The 25,060-nt window shown below is 35.1% G+C and overlaps 2 protein-coding genes and 1 long non-coding RNA gene across 3 annotated transcripts in view; 2 read left to right on the top strand and 1 right to left on the bottom strand.

Annotated features, from left to right (window-relative positions):
* LOC138124386 (thrombospondin type-1 domain-containing protein 4-like) overlaps nucleotides 1-25,060 on the top strand; it is a 193,482-nt gene that overhangs the window by 36,141 nt on the left and 132,281 nt on the right. The window contains exon 2 of the mRNA XM_069039413.1: nucleotides 13,071-13,161. Coding sequence (XP_068895514.1) covers nucleotides 13,071-13,161 — 91 coding nt within the window. The remainder of the gene's footprint in view (nucleotides 1-13,070; nucleotides 13,162-25,060) is intronic.
* On the bottom strand, nucleotides 7,481-13,127 carry LOC138124387 (gustatory and odorant receptor 22-like). The gene is made up of 5 exons (XM_069039414.1): nucleotides 13,000-13,127; nucleotides 12,587-12,901; nucleotides 10,971-11,208; nucleotides 9,481-10,185; nucleotides 7,481-7,929 (listed from the first exon to the last, which is right to left on the bottom strand). Exons 2-5 carry the CDS (start codon nucleotides 12,838-12,840, stop codon nucleotides 7,801-7,803), a joined length of 1,326 nt encoding a protein of 441 aa, XP_068895515.1. The 5' UTR covers nucleotides 12,841-12,901; nucleotides 13,000-13,127; the 3' UTR covers nucleotides 7,481-7,800.
* LOC138124441 (uncharacterized) lies at nucleotides 19,681-20,762 on the top strand. Its single transcript, XR_011157146.1, has 2 exons — nucleotides 19,681-20,130; nucleotides 20,208-20,762. It is a non-coding gene; the product is annotated as an uncharacterized lncRNA (long non-coding RNA).

The following is a 25,060-nucleotide window of genomic DNA, read 5'->3' as shown; positions in this document are numbered from 1 at the left end:
CCGCATGACCTGTGTTCCGGAACTGTAGCCACAAAGGCTTTAGTTTTGAGAATATACTTACTCCAAAAAGTTATAAAGGGAATAAAAAGCAAAATACATCATGAAGAAGCTGGTGGACACTTTGAACAACGTTTATAATAAAATACCATAAATCACTTCTTATTCTATCTGCGTTTCCTGGAAGGTTTGTGAGGTTATGTTTAGCTTTGAGATGAAGCAGCTACATCTCCGATTCGCATTTTTTCCACAGAACACGTGATCAGTTTTATATTTAAACACCCGTCATTAACTGGCTAATTACAACCCACAAAGTAGGTAAGTGCCTTAATAAATTTAAGAAGTTAAATATGAATTTTGCTTAATGGAACCTTGATATAAGCTAAATTAAGTGTTTTACGTAGTTTTACGAAATTTTATGAAGTATTTTTGAGGTAAGTTGAATTATCAAGGCCTAAAGCATCTCCTAATCTCTTTCGAAACATATAAATGTCTCTGTTGTCGAGACTCGTAAATCCAAACCTATCTCAAATTGATACTTTTGTCTTAATTTTTTAATCATTTTATTTAGTGCTCGATAAAATGACACATTAAATAAGTACAGGTAAATGGATACATTTATGGCACATTTACAGTTTACTACATTCTATAATCAATTTATTATCTACATTTTTATCCAGATTTTACAGCACGAGTGGTATATTTTAATTTTACTGTTTTCAACTCTCAAAAATGTCTATGGTACATTTCATTTGAATTTCTAGTTTTAGATCGGCTGTCACAAATAACAGATCTGGTTCGCTGCGTCTCATTGTCATTTGTTTGATTTTTCGAAACACCAAGCACAGTAATTCTTGTCTTTACCTCCCCATTATCATCTTATTAACCTCATTCTCGGTGTGTGCACGGCCGATGTCGACACACATCCAGATCATTTTCGACATTTTTAATAAACAGATGGGCCCACGCATATTCTTCGCATCTCGTGTCAATCGAGCGCGGCATTCTTCGTGGATTTGGGCCGCTCCAGCCAACGGAGTAATTTAAAATCGGAATAATTAACAAGTCGGATTCAATCCTGCCACCCTAAAGCCATGTCGAAAACATGATTTTTTTGTTCAGAACGTATTAGCGTAGATGTTACTCACCGAAGATGGTAACACTATATCCGGGCATGAAATGTTATAGTTGTGACGTGGTGTACTTTGTCCGGAAGATTAGTGAAAACGTTTTGAGTCTTGATGCTCCCAGGAGGTCTAAATTGTTGACATAAAATAGGGTGGGAGCAACGTATTCTCTTTACAGGTCGTTGAACATGTTCCAATTAATTTACAAAAAATCGAAGTACTGTCAGGTGATGGATTTAAAGACGAAACGGAGGCATTTCTTTGACGTTTGACAAATTGGGTTACTTTTGAAGGCGCCGCCGTCAAAGATTCCATAATTTCGACCGTTAAATCATGTTACGATTAGTCTTATCACTAGGATGGAATAATTAAGATAACGACTAAATAGGAACAACTGTCATTCATTCATGTTTTATTGTATTGTTGTTATAGTAGAAATCCTCGATGGGTTATCAATTTTTCTCGAAACATTGGATGGTTATCTTGCTCGAGATGAATCCAGTCGTTGTTTCCCGTTTTGTTTAAACTAATTACGTTATGATTAAAGTACCCAGGCGGCCACATTACTGTCACCCTTAGCGCAATAATAAAAAAATAATTTAATTAGAACGTTTTTATCATAAAGGAAACCAGAATCTGGGAACAAAGTGGCGCCTCTTCCAGGACTGATTATCTCCGTTTTTAGTGTCTCAGCTGAAGTTGTTATTTCAGGTTTCTTAATGCGTAACGCATTAAATAATTTAAACGTTGGAGTATAAAATGCAGCTTTATAAAATTTTATAGTGCACGACGGTGGTCATCAAGTATTTAAATTGGAAATGTGACAAGGCGGCTCTAATAAAAGTGTTTTGTGTTTCTGGTCGTGTTGTTTCAGATTTGTGGCATTCGTGGAATGATAAAAATATATTGAAGTTAATCTGAAGTGAAGATAATTTCATTTTAATTTTTATTGCTTTTATCAATTCTGAATTGTCTGAGTTCTTTGTTTTATTCAAATGTATTTCTAGTTTTTACGTTGTGGATGTCGTTGTTCTTTTACCGAAACTACTTCACCCAGTTGCGACCTCGACTTCGTCTCGGTCTTCAATCTCGGAGCTTAGCACAAAAAAACTCACTTCTACTCTTAATGATATAATCTACTATTTCAAATGTTTATGTTATTGTTTACGTTTTTGCGAAACTGTTGGAGTTGGTGGTGGTAGAAAATTGTTAGTAGAACCACGAAGTTAAACCTGGTGCAGTAGTTTTCAGTTAGCATTATTATTTTCGAAAATGAATTCTTAAATGTGTCATGAAGAATCAAGACACAGAAGAACATTTCTTGAGTTCCTAATTTTAACTACCTATATACATATTTTATTAGCCCATAATTAGAATTCTAATCTTTGAAAAAATAGAGCTGTGCTTGGTACGCAGTAGACTTTTTGGAATGTTAATAAATCAAAAAATGCCACAAATATTTTGCATTACGAGTATGTACATAAAAATACAAATTAACGACCATTTAAATTTGAAACATGTCATTCACCTCTTAATAAACTTTTTGGTAAAGCAAACCGCTTCGATTATATCAATTTCTTGCAGTTAGTAAATCTGTTAGCGGTTCATTTCGTTATGCCCATGTTTGGATTGATTGAATTTTTTAGGAAGTCAATAACACATTCAGTTCGGGTTGTATCTCTATTTTTGCCACAGCTCTGTTAATCATTCAAGCCTGTTGACATGCCTTATAAGGCAAACGTCGCAGAAACCCACCGACTTCATGGTGGCATTTCAGTCTGATTGGAGTGATGTTAGAGCATAACTAGCTGGAATTCTTGGGTTGCAATATCGTCTAATGTGTGGCGAATTAGTTGGGCTTGGAATCATTCAGCATGAGTCAAGTTCAATTGAGTCGAACATCTGCAAGGAGAATATGTAGAGCAATAAATTTAATCATCTCTAATGTACCCAATGACTTTGCAATAACTTTCACGGATATCTCGTTAATATGCCGTGTCGATGGTATTTTGATTACCCGCCCATCCGAAATTATAATTATCGGTTGGTTATTGACGAGTCAATTATAGTTTTTAAACAAACCCCGGCTTCACCCACAATATTTACCATTTTATTTAATTACCGATTAACTCTGACCATGGGTGGTACGAATAAATCAGTCGCGGTATTACTTATGGGTCTAGCGCACCTGGGTCGTACCATGGGCTCGTCGATCAGCTCGAGATAACCCGACACTCGCAGCTATTAGCATTTATGAAGTGATAAGAGTTGTTCACACCTACCGGGAAGTGTCATTGCTCGGATGAATTAAAGGCGAAGAAGCGCCACCAGTGCCAGATTAAAGACCCTGATGATGATCAAAGGCGAAACGGATGATGTGTGTAATTAAAAGCTGGTAGTGCTTCGTTTTCCGTGTCTCCACTAACGCGGGTAAATAACTTAATAATGCATTGCGGCCATTACGAGCGACCATTGTTAAATTGGCTTGAAATTATGTCCACGAGTATTTATAACTTCCTCATTGATGCGAAAGACTCGGTGGCGGCGTCGACGATTTCATTTTGACCGATATTGAAATTCACAAAGCATTTGAATGGGCCATAAATGTCGCTAACCACGTGTGTTTGTAAACACGTGCTGCGAAAACTTGAATCGTTACATTCTTGCACACTTGCTTCTTCTTGTCAGGCGCCACACTTTCATCCGACCGTCACGGTTCTAGCACAAGATGTTGAGCACCGTTCATTTTTACATTTGTACAACTTGTATCTCGTGGAAGCGACAGTTTTTTTCACGTTTTTTTGTTAAAACGATTTTAAACGTGTGACAGTCTTGATGATTGGCGACTGTAATTTCTAAACCAGTAGCAGTGATTTTTTCACTTTATGAATTTCAAACGTTGGATCTTGTCCAATCTCCGAAACGAGTTATTTGTTTTGGTTGGGTAATTCTAAAAATTGAATTTTTAATAAAGTTATTAGTTATTCTTCCTTGCGGTGCTCCAACAAATTTTTCTCGAAATGGAACACGTAAATAGAATTCGTAACGGGTTTGTCGGAAACACAGAATTTTTTTTACCCATAAAAAAGAAATATGCACTCAAAAAATGGAAAGTAGGATATACAGGGTGCCCTCGAAATATATGTAAAAAAAAATATCGGCACTTGGTGAGTATGACGAAGTTAATTAAAAAAAAAATCTAGGAAAGTTTTTTTTGTTTTTGAGATATAAAGCATTGAAAATTTGCTCGAAATTTTCAGTATCTTTTTTCTTTTTTCTCAATTACTTCAGCTCAGTAGCGTACTGGAAATTTCCAACAAACTTTCAATGCTTTATATTTCAAAAACAAAGACTTCCTAGAAAAAAAAATACATACATATTTAACTTTTATTAATTGTCACCAACTACCGATGATTTTTTTGACATGTATTTCGAGGACACCTGTATAAGTGTGGTAAACATTACTGTAATAAGTTTTGCAATAGGTTTGATAGCTTTTGTAGTTTTTTTTTTTTTTTTTTTACTAGCAACAGGAGTCAATGAGCGATTCAGATTTTTGTGAAAAATGCTCTCCAACTTATTCTCCTTGGCGGTAATTTTTGTTTTTTTAAAATTTGATTGAAAATTGATAAACTCAAACAAAATACAAAATAGAACTTTTGAAACATTTTTATTTACATATTTTACGCCGACCCCTCCACCATGAACGCACTATAATCATTCGATTAGTGAAGCTAAGCAGTGTCAGACACGGTCAGTATTTGAATAGGTGACTGTGTTCCGTCCTAGAGGTGTTGGATTCTCTCATGGGCTGTGACCTTGGGGATATCTGTGCGAGGGCGGAGCGATAAACCAGTGAAAAATCTGTAAATGGAAAATTGGAAACTCAAAACATGCAATTAGACGAAAGAGAGACAGCACTAACGTAACGAATGACGATGTTTTCCGGTCGGGATTGTAGCGCCTGCTGGAGACCGATATTTGTTTGCGCAGATATGACTCATAGCCCATGAGAAAATCCAAGGTCTCTAACTGTAAGCTTCATTACTTCATTTTATATTGTGTGAATAAACTTCAAGGTGGAGGTTGTATAAACACCGGGAATAAATTTTGCCGCGTTTTTCACACTTGTAATGCGTGTGATATGTGTAATTATTACTTAACAAAATGTGATCAATCAAACACCTAATAATTATTTGAACTATCTTATTCGTTCTATAACCATATGCAACAGCCTGTCAAAAGCTCAGTCAAATTCTTAGATAAAAATGATTGAATAATTAACAACAGTGTTGTAAGAATGTCGAAAGAAAACTTAAAGCAATCGGTGGTTATTTAAATGTACAGAATGCACTCATGTTTATAACATTTTGTGAAATACAATACTTTTTATTTTGTTCATTGCAAATTGTTTTCGTTTTCTTTGCTATGGTGAAGATATTATTGGCACAAACTGGATGCTGCTATCTTATCTTGAAGCAATTTGCGAATTAAACCGTCAATTAAAACCGCCTGTTAAGTCACACTGATGACCCGACGAGTTAGCTGTTAGCAGCTAATGAATTTTCACAATATGAGCATTTCAATGAATTCATTTTGCAACTTGAGGTCTACACCTATTGGCATTATCAATTTGTATCTCTCAAAAACGTCAATCAGATTAGAACCATCACGGCGTGATGCGTTAAATGTGGAATTAAATTCCGTTGTCGCGGTTTTGCTTTAATTAATGTCAGTTAAACTGTCCATTGAATAATCGAATTTGGTAATCCCCTTGTAAATCGCCGCCATTCTGATCGACATTATTTTCGACCAGTCGAAATTCTTGAAAAATAAAAACACGGAGATTTTTATCGTTAAATCCATTAAGAATCTTCAGCGGCAGATCATTTTGATGGACTGTTCTCCATCCAGAGCCAACGGTATTCCTTGATGATCCTTGTCGATCAATACACGTGCAGCACCTCACCATTAACCGTGTAGTCCTAGTCCAAATGCAAATCCAAGTGTTACTTAACCCCAGTAGAGTGAGGAGATAACGCCGTATTATGAAGCAACGAATGTGTTCGTTGTGAAAATGAGAGTAAATAACTACTTGAAAAAAATCTCTTGAATTAAACATGAGTCTGAATAAATTAAAACAATGTGTGAGAGCACGCTACACCCATAAATTTCGGAATTAAAATCCTGTTTGGAAGACGTACAAATTGTTTCAACAATAAAAAAGTCACCCCTCCTGGAACCTTTGACTTCGTTGTAGTGGAAGATAATATCAAGCTATCATTAGCAAGGGTGCGTCTAGCCCAATTAAGTCAATTGAGTTTTTTTTTTAAGGAATCAGTCCCAGAACGAGTTCAGGGAAGAGTGGAAGTGTAAAATAAATTAGGACAAAACGGCTACACCTACCTACAAGCTTTCAAGCTTTATTTATACGAATTTATGGCAGGCTAAATGACCCATTTGTAACAATGGAAATAAAATTGGGGGACACAAAGCGTTATTGTGCTGCACACTGTTTCCAGGACCCATTGAATTTTTGATTTAATAAAGGTCGTACCCAGAGAGAACAGAGTGAAACGCCTCCAGCACAAAGAAATACCTCGACGGTGTCGGTAGTACCGAGCCATATTTTTCAAACATTTTGAATTATTATTAATGGCGGCATTCCTTTCAGTAAGTTATTCAAATTGCCTTTCAGGCATACGTGACGATTCAATAATCCAGTGAAATACCGATGTACTCTTTAATGGTGGAATTTGTCATTTGTTCCTTGTGTATTACTGGAGGTACAAAAAATCCGGAGGCTGCATTTTCGAACATTAACCATTCGAGGAACTTATCTTTGATCTGTAGTATGTAAATACAGCTTTAAATTTTTTTCACGCATTAACAAATGTTTCCACACAGCGGAACATATGCGGTAGAGTATTAAGACCTTTATCTTTTATAATAAAATACTTACAAGATGTGTGTTCTGTTTACATGGGATTCACCTATGTAGTACAACGGATTTAGACAGAAGACTAGTCGATTATGATTTTACAATCTTAAGTCAGATCATATTTCTTCTTGTAAATCTCTTGTCGTACATTATGGAACATTCGCTGTTTGTGGCGGAGTGAGAGGTACTGTCCAGATTTGGTCCTAACATAAAATATGTGGGAGATTGACTGAAATGTGTATATCTGAAGACAGTGGGCTGTAATTGGTGATTGTAAAAATTTGTTGAATTGGGAAATTATGTAGGTGCGGAATTATTTTGATAACACAAAAATTTAAAAATATTTTTTACATTTTTGGTTTTACAAGATTTTCGAAACATTAATTTTATTTAAAATGGTAATGGAGTGATAGTTTAGAATACAACAATTTAAGTGCTTCTTAGTTTTTTAACACGAGCGAAAATTTTAATTGCGATTTGTTTGAAAAGCTACGCTGATGCCAGCGACAAGATTTTTTGATTTGGTGCACCTGGAAATGTTTAAAACATGCAATTAGCCTAGAACTAAAGTGGGAACCTACACCCTATAAATATTTAATCAATCGGGGAATCACCCCGTCGATTTCCATAAGCTTTGTGTGCCGAGTGCGATCTCTAATTTGACCGTAGATGACCTACAAATATGAAATGTCATGCAAATATCAAACATTGGTATTATAAAGAAGTGTTGCCACTTCAGGATATCGTCGTATTCCCGGAGGACAAAGAAGCATTGGATCTTCTTGCGGCAAGTAACGAATTCCTCATCAGTGTTAGCCGGAATTGCATTAGCATAACTAGATACGTTACTATTGATGTCACCGTCTGAAAGAAGTCTCTATTTAGCAACCTACCAAACAAAAAAATTAAATCATTGATAATATGGGTTGGAGAGTGCTTTTCGCAAACTTTTCGTGATGATAAACTAGCACTACCCAAATCTTAAAGCTCGTGTCTTCAAAATGTAAACAATAGTAGATACTACTAGCGATTGTAATTACGATAGTATTGTATTGTCTGATTATGATCTTATCAGTGTTATATGCAAATATAAAAATACAATATTGTTTTATTAAAATACGATTGTAATCTAATATGTTACGAGTGTAGCGTCATATATCGCCCGTTCAAATGAAATCCTGGGCTGGGAAGGCGTTGGAAACCGTCAATTGTTGTGCTTTTTTAAGCGTAGATTAATTGGAGCATGTTGACAGCTAACCTAAAATTTAGAGCCAAAAAAATCTTTCTTTTTTCTTTCTTTGCAATGTTTTACATTAAAAGTAGAATAACTTAACGATTCCTATTCTCGAAGCAAATATCTAAAGGCACCCTGTACTGAAAACAAACATATTTATAATAAATGTCATTGGTGTCAAACGGAGGGAAATTCAAACTACACTGTTCTAAACGTTTTAATTTTTCCAACGCCTACTCAGCCCAGGATTTCATTTGAACGCGCGATACAAGAGAAAATAATTCACGTGCCACATGATCCATTTTTAACAATTTTATTTGGCTGAAATAGAGTAGCAAGAGCCATAATATGAAACAAAAGAAAGTTCTTCAAATTGCTGATTATAAGCTGATACGATCAAAATGCAAACCAGCGTTTATGAATTCAAACTTTCCTCATCTATTCTTTTACCAAATGTAATCTCGTGATATGAGTAATAATCGATGATATGACTCGTGAAACCGAAGCAGCACCTGTTTTTATGAACTCGTCGAATTTACAGTTCGATTCCACGATTCATAGATATTATCCATGATGATTAATGATCATACCACTAGATGAATATTTTGTTAGTGGTAAGACATCAATCTCGTGCGAAATGATTTTTTATGTACATCTTCAGGTAATATATTTCTTTATCAATTCTGTCAAGTGACTGATCATTTCTAACTGTATTGACAAAACTGATGATATGATCGCGTATGGAAGATTGTCTCAATCGGTATTATCTAACAGTGTCAGACACATCTAATTCTAACAAGAACAAATACGAGTATTTAGATCGTGTATCTAGTCGAATGTGATTTTTATCGCGATTTTGACTCCTCAATTGACGAAGACAAATACCACTTAGCTTTGTCGATACATCTTTGTTTCTTATGGTGGGTACTCAAAGGATCTTGACACCTAATGATATACAGGGTGTTCTGGAAATGAATGCCACTCTTCTAATTGTTAATAGAACTCATCAATTCGAGTAACATTTTTTGAAACATTTCTTCCAAAAATCCCCCTTTCAGGAGATCTCACACAACAAACTTTATCAAAAAGCGACGATACAATTTGATTTGATATTGAAATTCAGGCTGTCGTCAGAGTTTGCGTTCGTGAATTGTAGAATCGAGAGAGTTTATGGAACTCACCGACGATATTAATTTCCTGTTGACATTGACGTAGCCGTTGAGATTCATAATCGGGGGGTTCTTGTCGATGGCCGTCAAGAACATGTGCACCTCCTGTCGCGTCCGTTGATCGACAGCGCTCAAATTAACATTGAGTAGTCTTTCCCTGAATTCGGGGCCCATCTTCCTCGACGCGTGATGCGCCTCGTTGCATATAATATAAAGCAGCGTCATGCAATAAAAAGCGACAATAAACAAACCAGCTTCTTTGAACGACAACCCCTGGTCCATGGTCTCCGTCACAGAACCGTAACTTGCCACGATGGTCGTCAGTAAAATCAGCAGGCAGTACACACTGTACATTCCGCTGTAGGCCCTGCCTAATTGCTGCATCATGTGGGACAGGTCCACCCACAAATCTCGATAAGCGCCCAACAAACTGGCGGGATCGGTGGATTCGAGGGCGTTGTGCAGATTCTGGGCCATCCAGGTGGCCACGCGGCCCTTCGCGGTGCAGTTTATGAACCACAAGGCGCAAAGGCCGTTCAGCATTGCGAGGATGTGGTAATAGCCGAATGTGTGCCAGAAGAGCATGTCGGTTTGCAAATAGAACTGGGCCAACATCACCGCGATACCGACCGCCCAGGATATTACGCACAGGGAGTAGGTAATTAGAGATAAGTTGTGGAAAATTATGGGGGTTCCAGTCACCTCGAAGTATTTCAGCTGAAACGACAAGAGTCTAATTGGATTTTAATTTAATTTTAACGGAAAAGCACGAACAAACACAAATTATTTGCTAAGAATGTACAGGGTATCTGGAAATGATTGTCTGGTCCAGCTTGCTATGAAAAAGTGTCAAATTTTGAATGTGCCGCTTAAAATAATGAATGTCTCATTTTTAGGTTAGGTTGTTGGTTGTTAACAAATTTCAACTGTGTTTTGCTCCCGCTAACGGTAATATATTTAATATCAAGACTGTCACGAGGAGAATAGTCATCCTCCCATCATACTCGCAATCCCAATCAGGTATTTTTGGATTTTATTTTTCAACAAAAGATTTTTTACTGCATGAACCGTTATGCTTATTCATAACGTGGACTGTAAATTTTGAAGAACGTCTCTAAATACATACATAGATATCCGTAATTAAATTGTTAGAACAACCTGACTTTAGTGGCGATATTTTATTTATTTATTTTATTTTTTGATTGATATATGTCAAGACGATATATCTGACTTCTAAGTTCGAAGAATCAAAACAACATACAATAACAGCTTCAAACCGTTATCAATGTAAGTGTCAGACACAAAATCTTTCAGTAATGAGGCGACAAAAATTGTTTGACATTTGATAAGATGATAAATTAGTACGCATTTGTTTTACATATCATTAATACAAAAAAGTGTTTGTTTTTATTTTGTGATTAAAAAAAAACTCAATTAAAATATGTCACACTTTTACAATCTCTGCATGCGCTAATTGTGATATGATATTGAATGGGATTTACCTGAAACCTCGTCCACATATTTTTGAACTTCGCCACCTCAGTTCCATTAGTCCACGCCGCCACAGGTAAGAGGAAGTGCGGTATTAAAATACTCAAGAATATAATTCCGTAAACGTATTCGTCGAATCTCTTTCCAGGTTGGAGTATTAGGTTTAATCTCTCCTTGAAAACCATGCTGACAAAAATCGTCTCGCCAGCAAATAAAAAGTAGGCGTAAATCGATGTCGACGAGAGCCATCTGAAATATTAATTTGTTGGTGATGTTTTCATTATAATTTTCATTCATTATCCCGTAGATATTTCACCAATATGAGATATTAATTTGTTGGTGATGTTTTAATTACGCCATTTTTTACCAGACCCGTGTGGGTATTTCGCCACATGTTTTTAGATGCTTAATTTATTATGCGAAGTGGTAATTTTCGCCGAATCGCGAGGGTGTAACTATATGTTCAACAGCGGTTTCCAGATATTAAAATTTTGATAAATCGTTCGCTGGCAGTGATTTAGTGTTCATTTAAATAGGAACGGCTTAAGTAATTTTAGGTGAAATGTGAGCTCCATTATTTTACAGATACTTCTAACTGCTCTTAATTTGGAAAATTTATCACGGACTTATGTGCGATATTTATAATCTCTTTTATTACCCGTTTAACACCACAGAAAGGATTACGCTTTAATATCAAAACACAAAAGATTACATACACCGACACGAGTTCAGCCTTTTATTCATTATTATAGCTGTTATGTGAAAACCGTCAGATATCACCCTTAATGAAAACAGTAATTTTACGTACTCACGAGCGGACGAAAAGTAACTTTTTTTCGGACGCTGACCGTGGCGCCGTCTGTTGGTGTGTTTAGTAAGTTAACAACGAGACCGACAAAACCGATAATTGTCCTGTCCCATAAATTATGTAAGTAAGTATGTAATTGTATCGCAAATGGTAAATTTCTCGTTTTGTTGTCAAGCTGATAAAAAAATAGTTACATGTATGTATTATGTGTGTCAATTTGAAAAAGGTAAATACAAAAATAATAGATTTGTAATTTTTCCAATGATTTTCCGCCTTTTTACGAATAAATGAACTGATCTGTTTTAAAACAATTAGTTAAAATATCACAGGACCCAAGAAATAATAGTAGATTATATCATTAAGAGTAGAAGTGAGTCCTTTTGTGCTAAGCCCGAGATGTAGTCGAGCAACCGGCCAACTTCATCTCTCGATTATCGCGCGTTCAAATGAAATCCTGAGCTGAGTAGGCGTTGGAAAAATTAAACCGTTTAGAACAGTGTAAAGTTTGAATTTCCCGCCGTTTGACACGAATGACATTTGTTTATGTTTAATCGTGAGGTAATTGAACATGTTTGTTTTCAGCAAAGGGTGCCCTTAGATATTTGCTTCAAGAATAGGAATCGTTAAGTTATTCAATTTTTAATGTAAAACATTGCAAAGAAAAAAAATTAAAGATTTTTTTTGGCTCTAAATTTTAGGTTAGCTGTGTCCCAATGAATCTACGCTTTAAAAAAGCACAACAATTGACGGTTTCCAACGCCTTCCCAACCCAGGATTTCGTTTGAACGCGCAATTACTATTATTATTACTACATATTACCTGAACGTCGTTTTCCCTTTCCCGGATCGCTCTATGGGCATGACTCCCATGATCTGGAAGAGCACCAGCAGACTCTTAGTGGTTTGGTAAAAATTGTCATACTGGTCCAGCAACTCCGGATCTGGTTCTTCGTCGGCGTTAGTAACCGACGGTGAAGCAACCACCTTGACAATATTTTTCCTCCGGACGGCATACTCCGGGTGTAAATAGTTGGCATGTTGCTGCTTTTCATCGGTCTTGTACGGCTGGTTCATGGTGTTTTATTGGACTAATATTTCAGCTATCGCGTGATGCAAGTTGTTACCAAGGTGTTGGCTTAAAAAATATAATCCTGTTTAATTATTTGGACGGTTTACGACGGACCCCGTACAGAGTGATCAATCATTTTAATAATTGACCGAATTGGGCCCCACCTTCTCCGCAATTAATTTGTCTCGCCCTATCCGTGTTGCGCAAGGGGTTAATTGTTGTTTTTTTGTTGCAGGGCGGCGGCAACCCTCATTCTGTTTGATGCAGGAATGATGTACGAGTCGAAGTCGAGGATAGTCAAAACTCCGGGGACGTATCCTCTCGAGGTAGGCACAGTTTTATGAACCAGTCAGTGTGAACATCTCTATACAAATACACCCACTGCTTGTATCTCCCTATCTGATAAATTGTTTCTTATCGGATTACATGGAAACCCGCTTTGTTTTTTATTTATTGAGTACCTCGCACGCCGGATTCCATTTGTCATAGTAGCTCTAACGGCTTCGATTATCATAAAACCATCAATACCGTTTAACCAGAATATTATTTTCCGACACTTTGTACAAAGATCAAGGCTAAAGGGGAATTTGTTACAACCGACAGGACTACCAACGAGGTTGGTGGGCGCCAGTGGCGTAACGTGGGTGCACAAGGTGGAACCACGCTGGTAGTGACTTTACTGAAAAAACTGGACTATTACACTGTTCTCGACTTTCTACTCTCTATTTACCATTGTAGTTACCTGATTTGTGTCTAGCAGAATTTTTTTAGAACATGATTGATGACCTTCAAACCATATCCAATTTAGAAAACTATTACATTTCGCTTTTACCGTCTTTTTAACATTTCGATATAAAGTGATAACCTCTTCTGTTTTTCCTCGTCTTCACCAGTCGATCGCTGTACAATAGACATCCAATTTGTACCGAGTCCAATTTATGAAGACATCCACATCTATTTTCAGCTCGACTAGTTATTTCTAAGTCAAGGTTTCGCCATTGATTAAACCGTTTTAAAAACGCTATACAATAAATTATTTCGCACCGAGCTAAAAATCGCCATGTAATTTCAGAACGCAATAAATTGTTGCGTCTTATTAAATAAATTGCTTGTCATAAATTTAAACAGCTTTTGTTTGCATAATATTTGCATGCACGAAAGTCTCCAAAGACTTGGGGGATACGGTAGTTGCATCATTAGTGTTAAATTCCGGCGGTGGCAGTCGTCGGTGATAATTGGTCGATAAAATGTAAAACATTTTTCTTCGATTAGACGACGAAAATCGTTTTCTAATTAATTATTTTTATAAAGCGGTATCGATTCAGTGGTGTGTAGTTTCGCTTTGATGTTACGAAACAATCCACATTTTATGTATCTGGATGTTAATTAGGACGAATTTCTAAACAAATAAAGCAACTGAACGGCCGTTTACATTTTAACGACGCACATATTTCCAAGTGGAGTAAGACTTGATTGCGTTTATCGCATCTTCATTCAGCATCGCGACGAAATCTTCACCGTTTCACTTCTTCGTGTTGTAAATCTGACGCTCCATCGAATACGATCCAGAGATAATCCATCCGTGATCATGTTATGTAAATAACGCAAGATCCCAACCCCTGTTTGTCCCGAATGGTAATCTTGCGATACGTCCGTTACGGCAACGCTACATGTCAGCCGATATCGTATTTTCAGATTTGACTGGCTGAAAAGGCCGTTTTAATCTTCCAGAACTGTCCGACCCAACGTTTTTCACATTTATTTTGTTTATTTACCAGGAATTTGTCCCGCCATTCACTGTCCATTCAAATTGCGTTTTTGAGGAGAAAGGAGCTTAAAAAGCTCGCCGGCATTGTTGCCGTTCGCGTTTCATTCTCTCACTGATTTATTGGTAAAGTTTTATTTTGGTGTCGTTGTCCTGTTTCATTTTTATTTCGGCTGAAAATGGAGCTACTGCTTGTAACGGCGAGTCAGATGCATTCGTAAAATGTAAATGCTGTTGTCACAATTGTCAAACTTATTTAGTAATCGTTTGAAACGTGCACAAGAAGCTATCAATATCATGTTGGGATGGAACGCAACTTGTTCCGAGAATTTTGTCATCCTTCAAGAATTGTAACTGTTATTTCGACTTTTTATTTTTAAATTGGCTAAAATTATATACAGGTGTCCCTTTCTTGACAGTGACATTTTGTTATCTACGTTATTCGAAAGACGTTTTACACGACATCCGGAATATTTTTAAATTATACAATTCGCATTATGAATATTGTTTTATTCATCAAATTATTGAAATTTATATTTTGCCGTAAGTTCATATCAATGTCATTGTTACTTTGACAATTTGAAAAAGTGTAGAAATTAGAATTACCAGTAAGTTACTGCATTTAATGTTATATTAAATTACGAAATTTTTTAAATCGTAGAAGAAATTATCAAAAAGTATAGAAACTGAGGAAGAAATTATTTGAGAAAGGATTTCTACAGAGTGGTAAAGTAATGCACAAAATTCGGGGCTGCAGGTGTCTGTGATACACTGAGGTAACTTGGAGAATAAAAAAAAACTTTATTTAGAAATAATTTTGGCAGGTGTATTCGTTACTACTCGTAACGGGTGACTATTAAAATTTTCACTTAGGGTTGGCTATGGATCATTCTTTGTTTTCCGTTGCACCTTAGACACTGACAAGTTTGACATTTCAAAGCTATGTTTCAATTGTACTGACTGACATTATTGTCGTTCGTTCTTGCGTGTGTCTAAAGTAACACAAAAAATAAAAACTCGTTCAAAGCCAACTCCAAGTGAAAATTTTAATAGTCACCCGTTATAATGAGTAATGACACTATGATGTCATAAAATATAGTATGATCAAAAAGTCTTAAGTGTAAAAACCATCTATAGAAATATTTACTTCTACTGCCCATAGTTTTTATGTGTATTTCAAAGTATTGCTAATCTCTCACGGAACTCATTTAAACATCAACGAGGCGAATAAATCCAATTACATAAGATATCTTGTTAATTCCACGGCAACCCTGATACAAAGACTTTTTGATCATACGATATTTGTTTTTAATAGAACTATGTACATTTTTTAAATGTCACTAGAACCCTAAATCGTTAAGAATTACGTCAAGAAAACGGGAAGAATTATTAAATGCTTATTATAAAAGATTCAAAAAATACAATAAAAACTCAAATTTAATTTCTTACTAGCTTTTACCCGCGGCTTCGCCCGCAAATTTCAGAATGTTTTAAAATTATGTTTCTACTTTCATGTATTGTGATAAACGCAGTAATTTCAATATGAAGTTTGTCTTTTTACGAAGAATAATTAAAACTTTACTGTAGACTATTTTTTTCTTGGACTATATAAACAAAAAGATCAATACGATAAGAAACTAACACTATGATCACTTACCAATTCATGAAAATACGCCAACATAACACTTTTCTTTTCAGTTGTAACCTTATTTAGATCCTCCTATTGTTTGATTGTCTCGTTTGATTTCAGATGCCTGCCTTTTGATTTTTCCGGTATTAAGCTATTTGAAGCTTGTTCTGCTTCATTTAAGACATCTTCCGGTAAAACACAATCATTCAAATACATTTTGCGAAATTGCCACTTTTATAAACAACCAAATGTAACTATGACATCTGAACATATCATGCAAACGCGATTTCCAACTCGAAAAAACTTTTTTTGTGCTTAACAGGCTTAAAAATGATAATAGGGGTTGCTTATTGTGGGTGTCAAGCGGCGAAGGTGACGATATACTCAGAGGATGAAATGGGGTGAAGCGGCGAAGGTGAGGGTATTTCCAACTCGGAAAAACTGTCTTTTTTTCTTAACAGGGTTGAAAATGGTACTAGGGGTTGGTTTTTGTTAAATTAAAGTATACAGTAATTTTCTTCTTGTTTTGAAGATCAAGTGTACAAAATTTCATCAAGATCGGAGTAAAACTGTAGATTTGCATACACAATATGTAAACAGACATTCAGTTTTATATACATATATAGATTATGTATTTTGAAATTTCCCTAAAAAATAAAAAAACTTTTAGGATTGATTAACAAGATGTGCTGTTATGACACTATGTTTAAAGAACGTCAGTACTAATAATAGTGTTTTGTTGAATTGTTCTATGTAGTGGTTTCAATGACAAAATAAAACATTCGAGGTACTATTGATGATTGGGTATGGTAATTTCGGAGGCATGAGGAGGTATGTTTTGTGTTTAACTTGGAAAGACATTCTATGGCCCTTTCCACTCTCAGTAGAATCGTTGCAAAATTTCAGGAAATGGGAAGTGTGTAATATTTGCCGTAATCTTCGACGTCTCTAAATAAACGAAAATCCAAATTGAACGTTCTATTAGAAGCAAAAGAAAATCCATATCGTTCTACTGGACAAATTGCACTAAACAACAATCTGGATGACTTGATGTCACATTTCCAAAAAAAAAAAATCCTCAGAGATCCAATTGATTCATGAAGTAACGAGAACGATTTCGATTGATTTTTGGAATTTTTTGAAGGATAGTGTGGCGGTGTTATGAATATTCTTTTTTTTTCAAATATTCTATTTCTAACCATACTGAATCATCATAATTGTCGTTATCGGTTACGGAAAAATCCACTTCTTTTTAAACCATATTATATTCTTTCATTAAAAAAATGTCAGTGGCGTGTTATAATTTTTTTAGAGGTTCAAAATAATTCGTAAGTGACTCAGTGCATATGTTTTAACCAATATGAGTTGATTTCTGGTGTATGTGTCCAAAAAATACTGTTCCAAATTTATTTTTAGATTTTTATATTTCTTGTTAAACTATTTGTACTTTTAAGAAAGTTTATTTAAACAGAAAAGGTCGTGCTATGAAAGATTAAAAACAAACGAGGTTGTATCAGATTTGGATTTTTGGATACTGTTAAACATGGCAACCCGTCTTATTGTTAAAAATTATTTTTTTGAAAATATTTATGAATTTTTATACCGGGTGTAGAATTGGTTTACGAGACATAGGATTTTACATATAAAAATAAAGAGTTTCAATTATTGGCTCCCCTAACAATTTTATGGCAAAATGGTTAAAATGAAAGTTAGAGAGAATTAAAATTACTCTCTAATTTCAATCTTAGTTTTATTCTATCATCTTGTGGTACTGAAAGAAAGGCAAGAAAAGAGTTAACACAAAAATACTAAAAAGTACTTCTAGGCATGAAATTTTATTTATTTCTTTATTATGGAGGATCTTCTTTACGAAACTTCCAAGCAACATTTGCTTGAGGTTTCCCAGAACGACCAATTTCAGCCATAGAAACAATTCGAAGAATTTGAGAGAAGTTTGAACATTTAATGGAAGATACCTTTTCATTCGTCCTGTAGTCCTGTACGAGTTCATTTGAAGGGCAGATCAAAAGAAAATTAAATAATAGTAAAACCACCCGACAAATAATTTTAGAAGTAAAATTTCATTGCTAGTACTGCTTTTTAGTATTTTTGTCTTAACTCCTTTCTTGCTTTTCTTTCAGTACCACAAGATGTTAGAAAAAAACAAAGAGTGAAATTAGACAGTACTTTTAATTCTCTCTAACTTTCATTTTAACCATTTTGCCATAAAATTATTAGGGGAGCCAATAATTGGATCTCCTTATTTTTACATGTAAAATCCTATGTCTCGTAAACCAATTCTACACCCGGTATGTATTTTTATTCGTTGATATTTTCTGAAATTTTAGATCAGTAGATTTATAAATCATCGTTACTGTTAAATGTAGATTTTTTACAATACTATTTTGATTTTCTTTATAATTATGTTTTTTTACTTTTAGTAAAGCCAAATTGAAAGCTGTGGGACTAGTGTACCAGTTTCCGTATTTAAAGTAAGATCTGTAGTTAACTTTAAAAACATTCTGAAGGATGTTCAATTTTTTGACGAGGCCATTGAAATAAACTTTTCTGTTGCAGTAAGAGGGTAACCGTAAAAGTTAATGAATCGTAAAATCACATTGTTTTCAAATCTGTTTACGTTTTATGTTTTGTATATCATCAATGAAACAATCCAAATACTGTCAATTTACGACGTATTGTTTTTTTATTAACGTCAAACCGATGTTTTTACACAATTTAAAAGAAAATTATGAAGCCACCATTGCGACATACCTTACATGCAAATATGTAAAATATTTATTTTGTATTCCACAATTAAATTATTATTGTTTAGTTTGGGACGTTACCATTGTAGATACACTTGCAGATAGTTACGTTTGGAAAACTTCTGAAGTTTAAGGTTTTGCCGCTGAAATGGCTTGCAAATGCAAACATAGCAAATATAGTTCAATTATTTCGTCAAATTACATATCTAAAGGTTTAGCCTTTGAAACTTTAGGCCCTTGGTGCAAAGAAGCCATCGATTTCATTAATGTCATCAGAAACCGACTTATTGCGGAATCAGGCGATTCAAAATCAAAGAAATTCCTTTTCGAGAGGATTTCCCTTGCTATTCAACGTGGAAACGCTGCAAGCATTCGGGGCACTTTTCCAGATTCTCATTATTATCGGAAATTTTTGCATTGTAAATCAAAAATGTTATGTAATTATGTTATCAATACAATGTTCTTACTTATTCCCTATTTATAACTATCGTTTTATAATAATTTATTAAAACTACTAGAGCGAAACAATTTTTACCAATACGAGACCAGTATCTCCAAATTACTCATATTATGTTGTTTTGAATGAATTAAATGACCAAATAAAATTACGAAATGTATTTATGGGAACATTTCCACAAGCAGAACGGCAAAATCCATTGATGTTTTGTATTAAGATTTCCAGGAAATGAGATTGCATGTCATCTTTATACTCGTAGATGTCTGCAAGGTGATTACAGTCTTTTCATGAAATTGCTTTATTATACGCGTATAAATACAGAATGAAGGCGACTATTAGTTCAGTGTTAAATAAGCAAGATGAAGTTGCAATGTTATGCATTTATACGTCAAACCGTGAAAAATACAATCGCACTATGTTGTGCCAACGTCTACTGATCTACCTATGAATGAGGCTCTGTTCTAAAAGAAAAGCTGCGAAATTTGATCAAAAGAAGAAACAATACACATTGTATTAGATAATTATGTCTACAAAGCGTCGCAATTAAGAACAGTCGTCTGTTGAATAAAAAAAATTCAGATTAATATTCATTTAGAATAGTCTGCGTGGAATGTAGTTATGTGGATTTATGTGCGGATGATTATGTGGTTCATTGTCATGGCAGACATAAAAATCTGAGTAAGTAGTTCAAGGATAATCCAATAATTGTAGGATTGCTTTATTCGCTTTAAATAATTTGCTTTCCTGTGTTATAGTCGCATTATCAGCACAATAAAAATCACGAACTGATTTATCTGATTTGAAAATTTATTACAAGCAGCTCATGACGACTAAAACAGCATGAAAAGGGACGAAATAAAATGGAAATTAGTTTCTGAATGTATTAATAAAATCAAAGTGGTGTATTATATGACAACGGACTAATCTACATCTTTTTACGAGCGCAGCGAGCCCAATAATTACACGAGAGATGAAAAGGCACTTTGGTCCCGTTGCATCTGTGCTTTTTTTTGCAGGACCTACTGCACTTTATCATTCAATCGTAAAAGAAATTTGCACAAAAAGAACAGGGCTTACTAAATTTTTATTTTTAGTCGTAATATGGATGAATATTTGTATTGTGTTTTTCAAGAGCTAATTTTCTTGTTCATACATTACGTTATTTTTACTTTGGCAGATCATGTCAACGTAACAATCCGACTATCAGTTATTTATCTTGGATGTGCTTTTACCTCCAAGGGTCTAAAAGTCAAAAAGTCATACTTTACTCCCTCTTTTCAGGAGACTAAAATAACACTATACAAAAAGTACGAGGAAAAGTGTTTTATTTTTCTCCTTTTTTCCATGCTAATCCATAAGATGTTAGCCGCCCCTTACCTTCAGAATAAGTTAGAATCTTGTAATGTGAATGTAGCAATTACAAGAAGAAATTCGGAATCCGAATAACAAGTAGGTGATAAACTCCAAGCAATAAATACATACTTATGATTTAACTCCACCCTCGCGAAACACCTCCACAAGTGCAAGAACATATTTGCAATGATGATTCAGTGTTTTCAAATAAAAGATTTATTTTGATTATAAACTGCTTACTTAACTGTGAAGATCTTCACAATTAGATGCGAAAAATTGTACTTACAGCTCTCTCTCTCTCTATTTAATTTTTGTACTTACACTTAAGGTAACGTGATGTTATATATCTCATGTCACTTCTGGATAAATGAGCCATCCGCCAACTAAAGTACCATCGAAATCACTTAAGAATTTAAGGCTACAGTGGTGCACTAACATACAAAGAAACATACAATACACGCAAACACGTCACCTCTCTCTTATTGGTATGTTTTAATGGTGCATTTTGTCAAAATTGCTCTGCCTAGAACGTATGGAGCTGTTGAAAGTATTGTAAAAGAATTCTCCTTGGCAATCGGCTTGTGCGTCTGTAACGTTTCTTCTTGCAGATGCTGTTCAATGAATGGTCGCGCGTCTTTTATCGATAATTAATGAGGTAGTTAGTGGTTTTGAATTATAGGAACAGTGCTAACAGCCTTGTACGTCACATTAGCGCACATTTTGACCACTTTGTGTTTCCGTCAAAAATGTTGATCGTGATCTGAGTAAATTGGCGTGGAAGCAGTTGAATGAAGCAGCTCGGGTCATTATAGAAAATGCTGTTTGCAGCTTGAGCCGTACTTACAATGTGTACCGGGTTAATGAGATCCACAAAGGGCCGAAACCAATTACCGATCTAATACAATAGCTCGAAGAGAGAGGGAGAGCTCGTTCAATATAATTTGGTATTCTCCATTAAATGTATTATAACTGTGCTTGTAACAGCTCATCATTTATTCTCGAGGCTCGCACCTCAGCCGCACACATTAAGATGATCTTAACGGTCTTATCGGGGAGTATCATCTAAGTTTGTGAAACACTTCATAATCCCGCCATTGTTGTGGTTTCACAAATTATCGCATCAGTCGAGATTCGGTCGGACATCTGAACCGGTCGACTTGCGTCTGGAGAAAATTACAACAAATTTTTCCCATTAGCATAGAATTAATATCAATCTAAACGGAATTAATTTGAATTAATTTTATATCCACAGTGTCGGCCTCCCGTATAAACAAACCTGTTTTTCTTTTTTTTCTGTGTGCTGACTTTAATTGAAAAAATTCTACGGAGATGAATGTCGGAATTTCCTCTTCAATTTTTCCATTGAATATTTCATAAGATGCGGCTTAAAAAAATAAATCAGGTTACTGAAAGCGGCCGCTCCACTGAACTGTTATTGCATAAATTTGATTAAGTCGAATTAAAATTCGTTTTAATGTTATTAAAGGCGAGCTTGGAAAATTCGGATTATACTTTTTAATTACTGCTTGGCAGCGACAGCTTTTTTCGGATTAGATGGACGGCGGCAAATTGCGCTACCGTCTGACAGTCGCATAAAGAAATCGACTCATCATCGGGATGGTGATTGATTCTGACGCATCAAATCTCCAATCGAAAGAACAATTGTGTAGTGTTTGTTATTACTACAGATGCAAACAAGCGGAAGAACTACGGTTGCTCTTGGACTCTTGAAGGTGCAACAAGCACCCAGCGTCTCTAGATAAATTTAAATAAATATTTGTTATGGAAAGAGTGGAGCGATACCTACGTGAGGTAATAAAGACTCTTTATGGTAATAGATCCCTTATTTTATTTTAGTTTGTTTTTTGGATTTGAAGAGTTATTTTAAGGCAAAAATGCAAGTGATTAAGATATCCCCGACTTACGATGGAAATGTTGTTACACCACAGATATACTTTCTACGTACTCAAAATTTTGTAATGTGGACTAGAAATTTTGACTGTTTCGATAACAAATGGCCCCTCTAGGTACCCACCTAGGACCACTAATAATAATTGTCCATAATATTTATGTCAAGCGAATCTGCGTTAAATAGCAAACAAAAACTTTGCGTGAATTTGGTCTCAGACGAATAATTTTTAAATTATTATTATTATCAAAAATGACATTTATGACAATCCTGATCGGTGCGACCTATTTTTTATTATTTCGCAAAAATTGCAGAGCACAAATGCGTTGAAGAAATGCGACCCATTTCTGAACCTTCAATAATTTGAGAAGTTTATAACGACCGACAGCAATGGACTGTCCTAACCGTTCCAACCCTCATAAAAGTATTAGTACGTTATAAAGCATAAGCCGTTCTAAATATCGTTTCCTACTACTATAATACTTCTGCGATGTTTACCAGGTGTTCATTTTATTGTTGAGCAGTAAGTACATCATCGTGGTTCTAGGGTACCAAAGTAGAATAGACCACTTATTCACACACCAAGACGAAATAATTTTCAATTAGTTTCATCGGCAATTTTTTAATTTATACTTTAGCCTGATTATATATGTAATGAGCTACGTCACATGCAGTATTGTATGTATTACACATTTCAAAAAATCCGTGTCAGTTCTGTGACACTGTTATTTATTAATTATCTTATCCTGAGTGACGTGTCAAAAATGTTATCTTTTGTTCCATATATGTATTTAATTTTTTTTACGTTTCATTTTTTTTAAATTTAAATGTATACACAGTGTAAGTTAAGCAAGAAAGGTTTCGATGTTGATGTACATCTGTTGGAATTTTTGAAACAATAAACCTTTTAACAGCAAACCATGTAAGGGTTCACATTTACATGATTAAGAAATAAATCTTGATTAGTATCTAAAGACGTAAAAATATTCATATTGCTTAACAACACATGGGAGATATTTTTTATACAGCACTAGAGAAGAGTTTGTTGTGTAGGCAAATGAGTGGATAATGACCACTTGGTATCTTCACAGTCACATGTGGCTCTAATTTGACTTTTAACAAGTTGAATAGTTAAACAGTAGTTAAGCAAGTGTTTACAAAAAAGTATTTTAGGCAAATATTAAAATTATGGGGAAGATACAAAAAGGATCAATACCTAAAATGAAACGATCTAAACTTAATTTTACATAAAACTGGGAAGAAAGGAAAAATTTCGTTTATAAAGCAGTTAACTGAGATTTTGTAACGGTGGTGGCAAGACACTGAAATCGTATAGAATTGAGAAACGATTCTTTGTTATTAGACTTCGTAATGAATGTTAATAAAGCAATCGCCAAGAAAAGGAAAAATCTAAAAAATGAAAAGAAAAGAAGAAGCGTTGTGAGCGGAATAAATGAATAACACCCCGAGTTTAAATCTTTCTAAGCAGAAAGCAGTTTGTATCATTTACGTTTATCGAGTTTGTTGGACTGGATGACTGCGAAGGAACTAAATAAATACTTTATTTGCCCTCCCGGCTTTCGGATTCCTGATTACAGACATAAAAATAACAATTCCACAAATTAAAAAAAAAATCCTATCCCCTGCTCCGTTCTTTTTCTATTCTTTCCCTCCTATTCCAGCTCTTTCATCCATCTTATCTCTCCCTTCCGTCTTTATTCAGTGTTTCTCCCCTTTCCTTTCTCTCCATCTCTCTCATTTTGCTACATCCATTCCACATGTACTCAATTGTTTTTCTCTCCTCATAGCACATTCTGCACCTTCTTTCCTATTCATCCATCCAATACCTGTTTTCTCTCTCCTCGTTCCCACATCTAAATATTGCCATCATTTTTGTTTCTCTTGCACTTTCTCTCCCCAGGTACTCTGGAATTTCCTCTGTCTCACACCACTCATACTTCCTCTTGTATCTGGATTCTTTGATTCTTTCAGTTCTTTCTTGCTTGTCTTTGTCCCTTTCACTCAACTCTACATTCATCCGTCTTCTCTTTGGTCTTAATCTTTCCACTTCTTCATATCCGTTCGGTTAGTATTCTGCACTCTTCCCTTCCATCCATTTTGTCTGCAAACTTTACCGCTTTCTTTCCCATTTTCAACTCGTTTACTTGTTCTATTTTCCTTGCTTCCTAGTTCCACTCATTCTCTTCATTCTTTCTCTTGTTGAACGCCATTCATTTCTAGCTTTTTCTTCCTCACATACTTTGCCAGGCTCTTCATTCTTTTATTTCTCTTTCACTCTTTGCAACAGTTACCAAATATTCCGCAAATGCCAGGCTCCAAACTCCC

Source organism: Tenebrio molitor, chromosome 2, assembly GCF_963966145.1.
Source record: "Tenebrio molitor chromosome 2, icTenMoli1.1, whole genome shotgun sequence".
Taxonomy (NCBI): Eukaryota; Metazoa; Arthropoda; class Insecta; order Coleoptera; family Tenebrionidae; genus Tenebrio; species Tenebrio molitor.
Note: the sequence above shows the minus strand (reverse complement) of the source record. Positions and strands in the feature narration are given on the sequence as shown.

Coding starts and splice junctions, on each gene's coding strand:
- LOC138124387 (XM_069039414.1), bottom strand. CDS start 12,840: ATGAACCAGCCGTACAAGACCGATGAAAAGCAGCAACATGCCAACTAT. Junction 11,209..12,586: donor AAAGGGAAAACGACGTTCAG/GTAATATGTAGT, acceptor TTAATATTTCAG/ATGGCTCTCGTCGACATCGA. Junction 10,186..10,970: donor ATATGTGGACGAGGTTTCAG/GTAAATCCCATT, acceptor TTGTCGTTTCAG/CTGAAATACTTCGAGGTGAC.